This window comes from Crocodylus siamensis, chromosome 4, assembly GCF_052110815.1.
Source record: "Crocodylus siamensis isolate JL-2025a chromosome 4, ASM5211081v1, whole genome shotgun sequence".
Taxonomy (NCBI): domain Eukaryota; kingdom Metazoa; phylum Chordata; order Crocodylia; family Crocodylidae; genus Crocodylus; species Crocodylus siamensis.
In genome coordinates, this window is record NC_143398.1 from 102,885,476 (window position 1) to 102,901,263 (window position 15,788).

Here is a 15,788-nt window from a genome sequence, read left to right on the forward strand (position 1 = left end):
CCTTTTTCAAGTACTTAATGTAGCATATTTATACTGTAAAGTATTCAATATCATGCATAGCAGCTCCTGTTCTTGTCACCTTGTGGTTCTTACTCAGCAAAAAGTTTTTGCAGAAGTTAACAAGAGGAAAACCCTACCTTGGCAGTCTCGCCCAAAGTAACCCTTGCAGCACTTTGCAATCCAGATCACCAATGAACAGTCCTGACGACAACCTTCTATACTCCTTCCATAGGCTTTATAAGTACATTTCTGGATCCCTCCCTAAACAACACCCAATGTAGCACAAAGATGATAAAAATACAAGCAATTCAGTGTTCTGTGGATTATTTTAACTTATTAATTTTTTTAAAAAGTAATGCTGATCAAGTGGGTGGCCCTGGAGGTTCAATTATTTATCCACAAAAAAAGCTAGGGGCAGAGTTTACCTTGACAAAATGATACCTGAGATCTATATAGAAAAATCAGATAGGATTTTTCTGATGTTTGGTAAACACAAAGACAGGACCACCAAATTCTCTGTAATTCCTGGCTTCATAATATTTTACCTTAATTCTTCATGTGGAATGACTGATGTGATAGCCTGCTCCAAACTTCACTGGAGCACTTACAAAATCCATTCAGGTCTGACCTATCAATCACTATTGACTTCATTCATTCAGGAAACGGTTTGGCCCTGATTGCTTTAATCAAGTAATCTCATTTCCCCCATCTCTTTTGTTCTTCAAAATATGTAATTTTATTATTTGTACAGTGCATGGAGGTCTGTGGGTTGGACTGGTTTAAAAATATTATAATGTAATATTAGAATTAATATTATAATGTATTAGTATTACCTGTGGCTTAGCCCCAGTAGGGCATTTAATCTTACTGTAACAGGCAGCACAATCCCCCTGTCATGGAAAGGAAAAATGGGGTTAAAAATAGCAACAAAAACAAGCTGTTTGAAAGTATCAGAAAAGCATCTGCTGTTACATAGGTAGTAAAATGAATGGAGAGAGAAAGATATCTTTAAAAATCCTCATTTTTATTACTTTTTATATAGATCACACAAGCTTTCCCAAAGAGATATAATGGAGAAATTAAGAGGAAAAGGAACAAAACGGATGCATTAATATAATGAAATGAAAGAGAAATGAGATTTCCCAGTGGAAATTTTTAAGTGGGGGACACTAATACATGAAATGTGGAGGCTGACTGGAGCGCAGTAATTACAACACTGCAGCAGACTTGATTGAGCCTGCTCCAGCACGCTGTAATTACAGTGCATTAGAGCAGCCTCCTGGCCTGTATACAGGCACCCTATAAGTGTAATTTGAGATACTTTAAGGAGACTGATTTTTTTCAGAAAATATGAAGCAGAGCTGTGCACATAACTGATATTTCAGTTTAGATATCAAACAAAAAAATAATGGCAATTGAGTTTTTGTAGATGTGATATAAAATTATATTTCCTAACTGAAATTGTTTTAGATCAAATGAAATGTTTTGCTTCATTTGGGCTTTTTAACCTTTTAGCATTTAAATTTAGTTAAATTTGGTCTCAAAATGTTATTTGCACATGCAAAATCAAAATGATTTATTTTTAAAATTTTGAAATGAAAGATTTCAACTTTTTAGAAATTTTAAAAATATTTTAGGGGCCAAAAGTATTTGCCAAATTTGAAACTGCAAATAGGCAGTCACTTCAAAACAGCAATTTTCACAGATAAACTAGTCATTCAGAAAATTTCACCAGAGCCTCATGATGAGTACCCTGAAAATTAGACTCCTTTATGGTAGGGGTGTGCGAAGCCGGTCCTATTTGATTCGGATTTGGATTCGGCCCAAATTGGGGACAGTGATTCTATTCCCTGATTTGGATCACTGTCCCAAATTTGATTCGACCGAATCTGAATCTGAAGATTTGATGCTGATTCGGAGAATCAGTGATTTGGACATAGACAGCTTTAAAATGTTTTTCTACATACCTTGAGGTACCAGGCGTGGCTCATGATTGGTGTGATTCTGGGGCACATGGTGCCTCCCACAGGAGCGCAGGGGGTCCCTTCGTGTGCTTGGCAGCGAGCCTAGAAGTGGACAGGAAGTACTTCTGGTCCACTTCCGGGTCTACCAGGGAGTATGCTGGGGGGCCTCCCCGCACCTCCCTGGCTCAGGGATCAGCCATGGGGGGACCCCAAATGCCCCCCCAGACCCAGGAGGCACCAGTCACTGAGCTGGGAGGGCGTGTGGGGGCCCCCCAGCTGCTCCCAGGTGGACCTGGAAGTGGACTGGAAGTGCTTCTGGTCCACTTCTGGATCTGCTGCCGAGTACGGTGGGGAGCTTCCCATGCTTCTGTGGGACGCTCCATCTGCCCCAGCACTGCAGCACTCATGAGCCCCTGCTACTTAGAGGTATGTAGAAAAAACATTAAAAGCTGCGTCTATGTCCAAATCTCTGAATCTTTCTGAATTGATTTGCAGGGTTCTGATTCGACTGGGAGAGATTAAAGGGTCCTCTGATTTGATTCGGATTCAGAGATTCAGCCACTGAATCAGGCCGAACCTCTGCCGAATCGAATCAGGTACTGAAACTTTGCACAGCCTTACTTTATGGTGCCTCACATTGGGTGTGTCTATATATGCACACTTACTGCATAGTAATTTAGGTTACTGTACAGTAACTGAAAATTACTGCGCAGTAAGGGTGCATGTCTGTACATGCATGCCCTTACTGTAAAATAAATATGGCAACTTAAGATGACTTGGGTGTAAATCTGATACCTGCACAATGCCCAATTAGTTACTGTGTAGTAACGCACGTGTGGACTCATTACCGTGCAGTAACACTGTATGTGTGGACTGGCTTGGGACTAACTTAGACTCAAATCAGTCCGCACACAGTTTTACTTCACTTTAATGGCTGCATGTGTAGATGCCAGCCTACAAAATGCTTACTGTAGTAAATGTATGTGTAGACATGCCCATTGGGTATCTAAATCACTAGTCAATTTATTAGACTATGATGGTTTTTTTGTTTTGGTTCTTTTTTTAGTTACTAGATACCAAAAAATTCACAGATATAAAATCCTTCTGCTTTCTGGAGTTCATTTAGGTTCAGCAAGAAGTCTCCCTACATGCTGCTGCACATTCAGCTCACAAACTTAACATGGCTAGCAGGGACACCCTCAATTGTTACCATGGTGTTCTGCATTCACTACCTTATAAACTAGAAACAGTGTGACCACATTTGCTATTTTAGCTACCTAGGCTCTGTGAGAAGACAGTGACACCGCTTCTATTCTGGAAGGTACTGCATGCTAAGTCTGCGGTCTAGACATAGCCTCAGATGCATTTAAACATCTGCCTGGGAAGGGATATGGTACTGGCTAGTGTTAGAGTCAATTCCAGACTAGGTAGAGGATCGCTTTATTTTTTTATAGACAGTTGCTTTATGTAATTCAAGGATACTAATACCACCCTTTTATGGGTAAGAACTTCAATTTGCATTATTCAAAAGGGCAAAAGAATTTTTGCGCTATGTTTATGGTCATATTTGTATAAGATGGGCTTGTCTAGACTAGGAAAAATGGCTGAAAGATGTAGAATTAGCTGACATGTTTCAGTCAGCTCTGACCTAGTCCCCAGCCCCCCTTTTCCTCTGTGTAAGTGCAGCTGTACCTACGAGTTCTTTTTGAAGTTTTTTTAGTGTACATTTAGCTAGTCAGAGTCCACCAGACAAACACAAAGTGATATATAAAGCCAGATTTTAGCCATAGAAGGTTACTGTGATTGTGCTGAAGTTGTTGGAAATGGTACTGCTGACTTTGGTGGGACCATGATCTGACTCAAGGGAAAAAAACCTGAGTCAAAGGACTGACCGTGAAATTTCCAGTGATAAAGCTATCACATCGTCCTCCAAGGGTAGGGTCTGTTAACATGCAGTCGATGCCATATGCAATGCCACCATCAAACTCCAGGTGCCGCTGCATGATCTTACATCTTCTGTCATTCAGAAAAAGAGCCCCCTGAGAGAGAGAGAGCAAGAGAGAGGCCAGAAAAGAAAGTCACAGTGTAAAGAGCTAATTTCACTGAATGCCTGGTTAAGACCCTCTGCAACTTTTTCCAGGAATTAAGCCAATTACCTCTTCAGATACTGCAACAACATTTTTTGCTGTGCAGGCCCTGATCTCTATAAGGGGCCCAGACAGCTAGACCCCCTCACACCATTATCATGGCCAATGGGGCCAGACATCACTACCCCATGATTCCCCTCTTCTCCAAGGGTATGTCCTGTGCTCCATCACAACACTGACAAGAGAAATCATGACCCCATGTGTATATTCTCACAGGGCCATATTTTCAGAGACAGGTACTAGAAAAGTCAGTTCATTGGGGCAGAGGTATAGCATGTTCTATGCCTAGGTAGCAGCAGTAGTAAAGGCAGTGATGGTGACCAAAGGTGGTAGTGACTGTGGGCAGTCAGGCTGACAGAGGCAGCAGCTACCATTCTTGAACCCTATCTAAGTCAGTACCTGGGGCTGGTGCCCTGGTTGTCCATCTCTGGTATACGCCATGGACATGCAATAGGTAATTACACACACAAAACAGTGAATTTGTGCATTTAATTACTGTTTGGACCTCTGCAGTAATAATTTATAAAATATAGCTCTTACTGTATATATGCAACTCTTGATGTTTCTTTCAGAATTATATTCCCATTGCATTTATTCATTTTATTGTGGTGTGTTGCATATGATGACACTATGATATTTTCTTTCTGAGGTATGCACCAGGCAGTCATTTAGAGCAAATACTGTCTCATGACAAAGAAAATAATTGCTCAAAAGGGTAATGAACCATCTACTCTATTAAAAATAAACATCTTTTGGGTCTATTAGCTGGGGTACCAGGAGCGGCTAATATGGACCACTTCACAAATTCGTTGACTTCAGAATGACCACTGCCTTTAGAGGGCTCCACAAAAGGCTAAGAGGAGTCTGCACTAGTGGATCCCAAGAGCCATATCTAGGTCAAACAGGGTGTTCCATGAGGGCTCCTGATGTGTGTTGTTGGTGCATTAAACACTTACAATATCATTATTATCCCCACATTTTACACTGAGATCAGAACCTTGAAGGGTCTTCAGTGAGTTGGAGCCAGGGAGATCACAGGCTGAAATCTGTAGAAGAAAAAAATCACAGAGAAGGAGGTTTGGTATGGAGGGACAGAATCTTAGCAATTATGAGTCATTTGGAAATGTTTGCAAGGACTTCACCTTGGCATCTCTGATGACATGGAATTTCAGGTATTGTACCAGTTTGTCCTTGTTAGACTTTTTAAACAGGAAATCCTGTTGTTCCTGTGGCAGTGCTCTGATAGCTGCATCTGTAGGCCAGAACAAGGTGACTGGCTTATGGATAGGATCGTTGATTAAACTCATCAAACCAGCATCCTGGAACACACCAAAAATGTGTGTGAAAGTGTCGTTGTCTCTGCAATTGCCCCCATACAAAGGATTCACACAGAAACTTGTACTGTAGCTACCAGTAAATTGGTAAAGAAGTGAGAACATTGAAAACATCCGAGCCTTCTTGGTAAATGGCATTTTTTTCCCTCCCTGGGTGCTAAAAGTCATGATTTAAGAAAGTGGATGTCTCAAGTTTCTATCAGCCTTCAAAATAAGTGAGCTGATTTTCAAATGTGTTTTAGTATCCAGCATCTCTGACTGCAAACCAGGCCGCTTATTTAGACTCTTAGCTAATGGATGCTTTTTTGAAAAGCTGGGCCAAATAGTTGTGGTACAACATATGAGGAGATGGAAGGCTATAGTTGAGGCAGTTATGGGTCTTCAAGGCTTGTGAGCCCAGAGGGAGAGAGAGAGACATGAGAGGACCAAAGTATGGGGAGGATTTATGAATATGAAGATCTGCCAAGTGGAAGACAAGCATATTGCAAGTTGGGACTACTGCATAATCTGATGACAGCCAGTCCACATGTCACACTGCACACAGCCTAGTCTCACAGGTACTGTGCCAGTTCCACAATTTGACTCTTAAACTGTGTACATTTAAAACTGTGCCAACAGGTCATTGACTCATATATTCATACCTCTAGCAAGTTGCTGAACAGGATGTATCCATGTTTGGCTGCAACCATTTTAAGGCTTTCCTAGAATGACCAAAGCATTCAGTGAGTTTACGGTCTTGTCAGGGAAATAAATTACATCTACATTTAATATGTATATGTTAACTTTGGTTTGCTCATCATTGTGAATTCAAAGCTACTTTCAGGTCTTTTTTCAGATGCTCTCTGTATGACAGATGCTCTGCTTTATATAAATGTATTTCTCTGATGAATGTTAAATATAACATTGATATAATTTAAAACGAGCAGCAATGGAAAACTATGCTGATTACTGTTGGTAGGAGCTTTATCACAGCATTACGTTTTTTTGGTAACGTTGGTTTTTTTTGGCTAACAAAAATTAGATAGAAACCCTTGGATTAGAAAGGCAGAATGATATCACTGGAAAGTATATGTATGTGAACTAAACATACCCGCTTAGTGCCTGAGTCCCCTGTGGGGAACTGCTGAATATGTTGAGGGACTAGCATTTTATCTATGACATGGATCACACCATTTGTGCCAACAGCATCGCTGGATACTATCTTCGCTTTGTTGTTCAAATACAGTGAATTCTGAAAAGGTAACACAAGTGTTTTCCATGGAAATGTGTGGAAAGAAGACATAGAAATCAAATACCTTTAACATGATAATGTTAACACACTGTTTGCAAAGCACTGCAACAAAAAGGCCCTATTCTTCATAATTTAGAACTAGGTCCTGCAATATTTAGTCACAAAAGTAATCCTTTTGAAGTCAATGGAACTTTCCAAGTGAGGAAAGATTGCTCATACATGAGTTGAGGGTTTGGAGAGTAGAGACTTAGCATAGTAAACGGAGAGGTTTACATTCATCAGGGTGGTATTTTATTGAATGCACTTATTTTTTATTAATTTGTAAAACGAAATGAAGGAAAAAGGGAACAGTTTGATTTTAAAAAGCCAAATGAAAGTGGTCAATTGTGTTGCTTTAGCAGTTGAATTTTAACCATTTTGTTACCTGTGAGTAGTTGACTTGGATGGGATCCCCCTGGAGAGACGTGACATTTGCAGTTGTTGTGAGGTCATTATAGAGTAGTCTGGCACAGGCCACCATGTGGTACCGAAGGATTTGGGGCATCACTCCACTGGTAATCCAGTATTTAGCCTAAGGCAAGAAATGAAAGAGTAAAAAGGCAAGGAAAGAATAACATGGAAAGCTGACTCACTGGAAGTCCTTTGTCCTTGACTTACTTGTGGTTCATTGACAAATGCTTCTTTATTGGGTGCAAACACAGTGAAAGGTCCAGAGCCTGTGAGATCATTGATAGCAAGGCCCTGAAAAGTTTAAAAGAAAAGAGCAGAAATTAATGTGCACAGTTCTACCCAGTTTCATAGATTTCATAGACATTAGGGCTGGAAGGGACCTCGGAAGATCATCGAGTCCAGCCCCCCGCCTGAGGAGCAGGAAGTCAGCTGGGGTCATAGGATCCCAGCAAGATAAGCATCCAATTTGCTGTTGAAGGTGTTCAATGTAGGTGCTTGAACCACCTCCGCTGGCAGACTGTTCCAGACCTTGGGGGCTCGGACAGTAAAGAAATTCTTCCTTATGTCCAGCCTGAAATGGTCTTGTAGTAGTTTATGACCATTCAACCTCATCATCTCTTGGGGCGCTCTGGTGAACAAACGTTCCCCCAGATACTGGTGGTCACCCCGATAAACTTATAGGTGGCCATCGGATCACCCCTGGGCCCGCGCTTTTCCAGGCTAAAGAGCCCCATGGCTCTCAGCCTGTCGTCATAAAGACTCTTTCCTGACCTCTGATCATGCACATGGCTCTTCTCTGGACTCTCTCAAGCTTCTCCACATCCTTTTTGAATTGTGGAGCCCAAAACTGGACGCAGTACTCCAGCTGCGGCCTCACTAAGGCCGAGTACAAGGGGAGAATGACGTCCCGGGATCTGCTTGAGAAGCATCTATAGATGCAAGCCAGCGTTTTGGTTGCTTTACTAGCTGCAGCATCACATTGCAGGCTCATGTTCATCTTGTGGTCACTGATGAAGCCCAAGTCTCTTTCTTCCATAGTGCTAGCCAGCATAGCACTGCCGAGCCTATAAGGATCCTGCAGGTTTTTCTTCCCAAGGTGGAGAACCTTGGATTTTTCGGTGTTAAACACCATCAGGTTCTCGTCTGCCCATTTGCTGAGCCTGTCCAGGTCAGCCTGGATCACCCGCCTGTCTTCTGGTGTGGATACTTACAGTTGATAGACTGTACTGGCGATTAGGACCTCAAGATATACCAGGGGCCTCTGTTTTGTCCTCTGTTGAATTGGACTTCCAACTGCTCACCACCTTGCTTTTGCTCACCACCTGCCTCACACTGAATCCTATGTTCATCCCACCACAAGGAAATGCGAGGGCAAGAAAAATAGACTGCTGCCATGTGGACTGTCCCTTCTCAATCCCTTTACCCTTGCAGGTTTTAAATTGTTTTATCTGCTGGATTTGCCTGATCATGCTCTCTCAGCTTCTTTTGTTTGATGGCAATTTATTCTGTTATATGCTGCCTGTCTTTATGACAATGAACAAGGAGTGCTGAAAAGTGAGAGGGAAAACCAGGCTCAGTAGCAAGGCAGAAAGGTTGCAGGTCTTGCAATAGAGTGAGGATAACCCTTTTGCTTAGAAAAGTCCAGAAGTGTTTTTATAGTGATGTGTGCACGCACACACTCCTCCATGCATGCATTTGTGTATAATTTTAATGTTCAAACTGAGACAGCCACCCCCATTTTGGAAGCTACTGGTCAGAGAAATCTCTCCCAACAATCTAGATACAAAGGCAAAGAATGAAAGGGAAACAGAGAGGTGAAGTGACTTGTTCAAGATTACACAGCTGGACAGAGGCAGAGCTGGAAATAAAACACAGGCCTCTTTACTAACAGTTCAGTGTCCAGTTCAATGGGTTAGGAGTGTCTTCATACAGATGCTTACATTAAAAGAATTGCATCACCATCTGTTGAAATGCTGCCGTAACTGGAGGAGCACACAGGAGCTACTTAAAAGCATGTGACCTCATCTTACAGGTTTTCAGAAAGGTGATGAAAAGTACTATGTACACTCAAAAGTATAGCAGGTAAACAGAATGCAGTTGTCCACATCCCAATGTGGAAGTGAAAAGAACCAGTGGGTCACTGACTGTGAGTGGGCAAACCTCAGTTTTCTGTCCAAGATAACACAGTACAAGTGCATGATGACTCCAGCCCTAAAGAGAGTTGAGGAGTAGAGTCACCAGCAGAACACCTTTTCTTCTTGAAAGTCTCCAAGGTCAATAATAAGCGGCCAAAATCAGACTCAGTTAGGTTATGAGCTCAGGACAAGAGAGAAGGCAACAAAAATAAACATATAATTAAAAAAATTCCTACCTTCATGTGATAATAAAACATGGAAGTATTTGTATTCCTGAGAAGCTCCTGCAACCAAGAATAATAGAACACTTTAACTGAAATGTGTGAATTTAGGATTCTGCTTGAGGAATATAAATATAATGATTGCATATAATGGGGAAAGAGCAGTCTTTGTTTTAGAAAGGAAATTTGCTGGTCTAGAATATACAGTACCCATTTGCATTATTTCTGTAGTTCTTAACTGGCTCGTGATATCCCTTATCTCACTAGCTTTTCAAAAAGCAGTTGCTTTGAGAATCTAAGAATAGTAACATACATGTTCTTACTATTGCTGTCATGCCAGCTATGTGTCAGCTTACTCCATTTCTTTCTTTGATAGTTGTTATTATTATGAAAACCCAATAACACCAAACAAAACTTCAATACTGCAGGTTAGAACCTGGAGAGGATCACAGAATCAGAAGCCAGGGATGGACCTTGAGAATCACGTTATCCAACTCCCTGTAAAATGCAGAATGCACTTTTTTTGAGCTGACCCAGAATTAAAGAGTAGGCATTTTTGTCTTGCATAAAGTAGGATCTTTATGGAAAGTTACATATATATGTCAACATTTAAAAAAAATGGCTAGTGATTTGGGTTGCCCAACTTGGCACACTTTAAAAATATCTGAATTTTTCAGGGTAACTTTTTAATACTGTTGGAAAGCCACGTTCCTTTAATAGTGTTGAGGTGATGTTGCCATTATAGTCCAGGAGGTATGTGAGAAGCAAGAAGTGTTGTGGGTGGTATCTTTTATTGGACCAACTGTATGGTTGGTATAGACACAGACAAGCTTTTGGATATCACAGTACTCTTCCTTAGGCCCACATTCCTGTAATGGTGTCTCAAGCTGTGCGTTGACAACTACTGGCCTGTACTTAATAATAGAAAGAGACAGTACATCTACGACTAGGAGGATAAATGTTTGTACATGTTTGAAGAGGCCCTCTGGTAAGTCTCAGGCTTTAGGCTGCTAAACATTTTAAAATTTTTCAACAAAAAGGAAAGAAAAATTACCGAACATATTTAAGAAGTCTGACCTCTGAAGGAGGGGCTAAGACAGGGGTGGGCAAAATATGGACCGCAGGCCAGATTCAGCCCACCAATTGACTGGGTCTAGCCCACGGCTGCTCCTGTGGCACTCTGCATGTGGCCAAACCCCACCCACTCCTGCTGGGGCAGCCCACACCGTGCTCCCGTCTGCTTGTCCAGGCCCTGGCCAGCATAGGCAGCTTCTGGAGGGGCTGTTTTTAGTGCAGATGGAGCTGGCCGGGTACTACTCTGCTCCTCTTGCCTCCAGCTGTGACTCCTCCTCCTGCCCTTGCTGTGCTGCTCTGGGCAGGCAGGGGGGAAGCATCAGCTGGGTGGCCCCTGCCCCAGCATGTGAGGCTCAGCATGTGTCCCAGCATTCAACACCCACCCGCAGGTGGCTGCTCATCTCTCTAGGTGGGTGGAGTGGGCAAAAGGCAGCTGGGAGCTGGAGCCCCTTGTGCTGAGGCTAAAGCTGCCCAGCTGAAGCTCCCCCCTGCTTGGAGCAGTGCAGCAGGTGCAGGAGCAGGAAGATAAGCCGCCGCTGGAGGTGAGAGGAGCACAGCAGCACTTGGCTGGCTGTGGCTGCACTGGGAACAGCCCTGCCAGAAGCTGCATGCACTGGCTGGGGCTGGGTCCAAGGCTGGGCTGGTGGGAGCAAGTGTGTGGGAGCGCAGTGCGGCCTGCTTGGGAACGAGTGGCTGGGGCTTGGCCCCATGTGACATGCTTTGGGGGCAGCTGTGGACCATACCACCTAGGTGAGCTCTGCTGCATGGGCCTCCCATGCCTGCCCTCCCTCCCCTTCCCTCTGGCTGGCTCCTAGAACCTAGTGCCCAGGCAGCCTCCCCCCCCCCGTACTTGAACCCCTCCAACTCTCCCCACCCCTTTCGCAAGACAGGTGTGGAGAGAGCAAACTGGAGCTTGGCCTGGGCCCTGGCTCAGAGCTGTCATTGCCCTGTGACCTGGTCCTGTGACCCTGACCTGCCCTGCTTCCAAACACTGTTCTTTGCCTGCCCAAAGCCCCATAGGGAGTTTTGGTGAGTTGTTGGGGTGGGGAGGGAGGGGGAGTGGGCGGGGGGGTGCTGATCTAGCTCACAACAGCTCATCAAAGTCCCTATGTGGCCTCTGGGCCTAAATAATTGCCCACCCCTGGGATAAGAGAACTGACTGTACACAGAGAAGACGAATGGTAAGAAGTAACACGCAGCCATCTCTTAGCATCCATGAAGTCGAAGAAAAAAGCAGGAAGGGAATGACTTAATGACAACTTCAGGATGCTTCTTATTTAACAGGTAAAGACCAGATTCATGCTAAATAAACTGAGGAGGAAATGTGTGTTGGACATCATCTCTGAGATATTACTGCTGATAACATAAAGTCTCTTCTACCTTTTCAGTTCTGGACCTTTTGTTGCTAGATGTGGAAGGAGGCATCTTTGCTTTTTAAAGTTCAGGACCTTGTCTCTCCCAACTTATACGGCCTGTGCAAATGGGGGAGATGATGCTTCCAAAAATATACCGCTTGCCTGTTTTCTTGCACATGCTCCAAATTTGGCATTGCAGTGGTGAGGCCACTTCATAAATGTCTCCTCATGATTTTTCTCAATATCTTGGTTTCTAGTGACCTTGGTAGCAGTCACTGGAAATGACTGGGGCAGTCTTGTTGGCACATGTCTAAGTCTGTAGTTTGTGAGTGAGGGTGGGAGGGAGGAATAGGTAGGCATGTTTGGAAGCATTCCTGCTATTACCTGGTGCAGCTGTGGTGTATACCTCTCTCAGAGGTGCCCTGAGCACTGTAATTTCCGTTCAGGTCAGCTGAAGAAATGGAACTTAAAATCTCTGAAATTGAGGCTGTGGGTGTTTGAAGCTGGGCATCCAATGCTGAGATACTTAACAATTGTTGGTGCATTGAAAAATTTAGCCCCGAATGATATGTGCTGAAGTTCAATGGCAAAACAGGAGCCATTTCTTCACTTCTAGTCCCATCCACAATTTACAAGGCCTTTTTGATTGTTCACAAACTACCTAACATACAGCAGCTGTACATTAAAATATACCAGATAAACTAGAGGTATTCTTTATAGTTACTGAAGAGAAAAGTAAATACTGAGGTAACCATATCTTTTATCTAAGCAGAATTGACACACTTTTAAGGCAGGGGTGGGCCAAATACGTCCTGTGGAGCAGATCCAGCCCACCAGACCATTGTACCTGGCTCACAGGGCCCCTAAAAAATTTAGAAAATATTTATTTGCTCCCAGGTGTCTATCAAAGATGACAAGAGCCAGGGGCAGTTGGACCCAGGGGGAGCCATCAGCAGGACGCAGCAGCCCACCCCCACCCCACCCTACCCTTAGCCATTTCCCTGCTTTCTTGCCCTGGTACTGCTCCAGCACTACCTGGCTCCCAGCTGCATCTCGTGTGTACGTGTGTGCGCGTGTGTGCATGCGTGCGCACGCGTGTGTGTAGGGAAGGACGCTGTATGTGTGTGTGTTTGTAGGGTGTTCCACATGCTCATCCCACCATACACATGCACCCACACCCCCTCTGCACTGCCATACATAGACCCCCACACACCCTCACTCACACCGGCCACCCCCCCCGTATACAGCCTTCCACAAACCCCATACCCACCCACATCCCACATATCCCTAAACACATCCACATGCTCCCTCACCCCACATCCACACCCCACCTATCCACCCCCACACACCTACAGCCTCCCCTACACCCCACATACCCACACACCCACAGTCCCCCACAAACCTATACCTCCCAACAATATACAAGAGTAAGACTTCATATTAAGCTATTGTATACAATGACCTCTATGTACACTACACAAATGCATGTACACTAGGAGAAAAAATATGTTTTTGAAATCAAATTAATGACTGTTTTAGATATTCGCTTTTTAGAATATAATTTGGTATTTTTCTGTTTCTGAGATGACAAAACACCTTGCTGAAAGGAGTACTTCCAGGGCCAAGGGGAGGGACTTCTAGTGGCAAAGGTCAGGGGGCAGGACTTCCAGTCAGAAGTTGGTGACCAGGGGGCAAGGCATCTGTCAAGGCATGGGGTTACCCATGCAGCCCTTGACAGCTTGCTAAAACTCAGTAAGTGGCCCTCTGCCTGAAATAATTGCCTGCCCCTGTTTTAAGGGATTATTATTGATTTACATAACTATTTGAAACCTATTCTGTGGCAGTAAAGGAATGTTATGGTTTACCTGATAGATGTTGCCTTGACATTTAAATCCATTCCCAATATAATCAGGTTTGCAGGTGCAGGTTCTCTCTGTCAGCTCTGTGTCATTGCAGATTGCAAATTCACTGCAGCCACCATTGTTCTTATTAGATCACGAACACCAAACAAAATCTAATTAGTTGGTGCATAGTGTTGCCAAAATAATTTTAGTTTGTCACAACTTCATCTTCATGTATTCAGACAGGAAATACTTAATCCCACATGCTACTCAAAAAAACCCAAACTTGATGACATTTCCACAAATGGTAAGAAGTTTTCAGAATAATTATTGACACTTTACACAAAGCACATGATCCATTTTTTTCTTCCTATCTCCTCAATGCACTATAACATGCCATGACTTACTACTACCCAAAGGATTTCCATGCAGGCCTCTTTTTGGAGCCTGAGACTTCTGGGGTCTGGAGAGTTTTGGGACCTGGAGAATTCTGACCTCTTCTGAAGAGGGGAGGGAGCCACAAATGACTGTACACCACCTCTGTAAGTCTAGGATTCTGCTGGTTAGACTTCAGCAAATGCTCTAGCTTATGGCTGTTGTACATTGCTCTCTGTGTAGTTAGTAGGTCAAAACACCTGGATTAAGTACAGTCAAAAAGCCCAAGGCTGAATTGATTCAATCTTCTCAGGTTAGTCTAAAATGCATAGATTAAACCTATAAGCAAGTGAAGAGACATGCACTTCTTATTCTAGAAATGCAACCACATGCCTATAGTGGCCCAGGCACTAGAGCATGCCTCCCTGCTCTGCTGGAGCAGACAGCTTGGGCCAAGAATAGCCTACCCATCATGGGAGTGGGGGAGGGTTGCTGGGGAGGTGCAAAGCATTCTAGGATGCTTGAGGACTGTGAGTTAACTTTAAATCAGGAGGGAATCTGGGGCAGAAGTTTAATAAACTGATTTAACCTAAATCAGTTAGGTCTGATACTAGATTCATCCAGGTTTATCTTTAAACTGGTTTTAGCCATTTTGAAAGCGGTTTATGTGCAATGAACTTCTGTTGTGTTACAGATTTGAACTAGTTTCTGATCCCTGTATTGGCTTATGTGTAATTTCTGTCCCTAGGTCTGGAACACTGAGCTGCCAAATCCTTCTCCAGCACATCCCCATTCTTATCCCAGCTCTCCATCTCCAGCTGGCCCTGTGCTGAGAAGTGTGATGTGAGAAGTACAGGTATCCCCAGTTGCTCAGTCTATTTTCCAGCCTCTTTTACACCCACTGTTTCATAGTTTCATAGTTTCTAGGGTCGGAAGGGACCTGAGTAGATCATCTAGTCCGACCGCCCTGCCATGGCAGGAAAGAGTACCGAGGTCAAACGACCCCAGCAAGGTGTACATCTGTGTACAAGGTGTACTACTGTGCCTGCCTACACTGGGCCAGAGTACAGCCCTGAATTAGGGTACAAGAATAACTGAGATAATCTGATCTTTAGACTGCAACCTGGCTTGCTTCCTGGACTTTTTCTTCCTGGACTTCATTTAGTCTGACCTCTTGTGGGAGAGCCATCCTGAGCTGCACCCTCACAGGATCTTGCCTGAAAGGATCCTAGCATACTTCTGATCATATGCAGTAAGGTTTCCGTATGTGCACTGGTTATTTGGGTTGCTCTAGTCAGGTTGATGGAAAGGGAACGCATTTATTCAAAATTTTCTGGGGGGCTTTGCCATGGAGAGGTTGGCGACATTATAGTTGGACTGGCATACTGCATAATTGACAAAAGGCAACCTTTGGTACAAACATTTTTTTAAAATGTGTTTTAAACAGCATTATAATTAGAAAAGTAGAAGAGAAGCTGGTGGGATAAATCCCACACAAAAACATATGCAGCAACCCCTCACCTTGCTTTTGATTTCTATTTTTTGCGTGTTTTGTTTGTGCAGCCATTGAAGTTTGGAGAAATAACCTGTTGACAGGCCAGGCCAAGGGGTGACAAAAGGTTAACACCTACAGCTCAGTGGGTATATCTGCATTGTGGACT

The 15,788-nt window shown here is 43.5% G+C and overlaps 1 protein-coding gene across 1 annotated transcript in view; it reads right to left on the bottom strand.

The window, feature by feature from the left end:
- The window catches only part of STAB2 (stabilin 2), a 138,273-nt gene that overhangs the window by 28,670 nt on the left and 93,815 nt on the right, over nt 1-15,788 (bottom strand). Inside the window, exons 45-55 of the mRNA XM_090043223.1 lie at nt 13,777-13,896; nt 9,498-9,545; nt 7,334-7,417; nt 7,101-7,247; nt 6,536-6,676; nt 6,087-6,146; nt 5,254-5,430; nt 5,068-5,157; nt 3,857-4,003; nt 834-890; nt 138-261 (exon numbers count right to left, since the gene is read on the bottom strand). Of these exons, the coding sequence (XP_089899349.1) occupies nt 138-261; nt 834-890; nt 3,857-4,003; nt 5,068-5,157; nt 5,254-5,430; nt 6,087-6,146; nt 6,536-6,676; nt 7,101-7,247; nt 7,334-7,417; nt 9,498-9,545; nt 13,777-13,896 (1,195 nt within the window). The remainder of the gene's footprint in view (nt 1-137; nt 262-833; nt 891-3,856; nt 4,004-5,067; nt 5,158-5,253; nt 5,431-6,086; nt 6,147-6,535; nt 6,677-7,100; nt 7,248-7,333; nt 7,418-9,497; nt 9,546-13,776; nt 13,897-15,788) is intronic.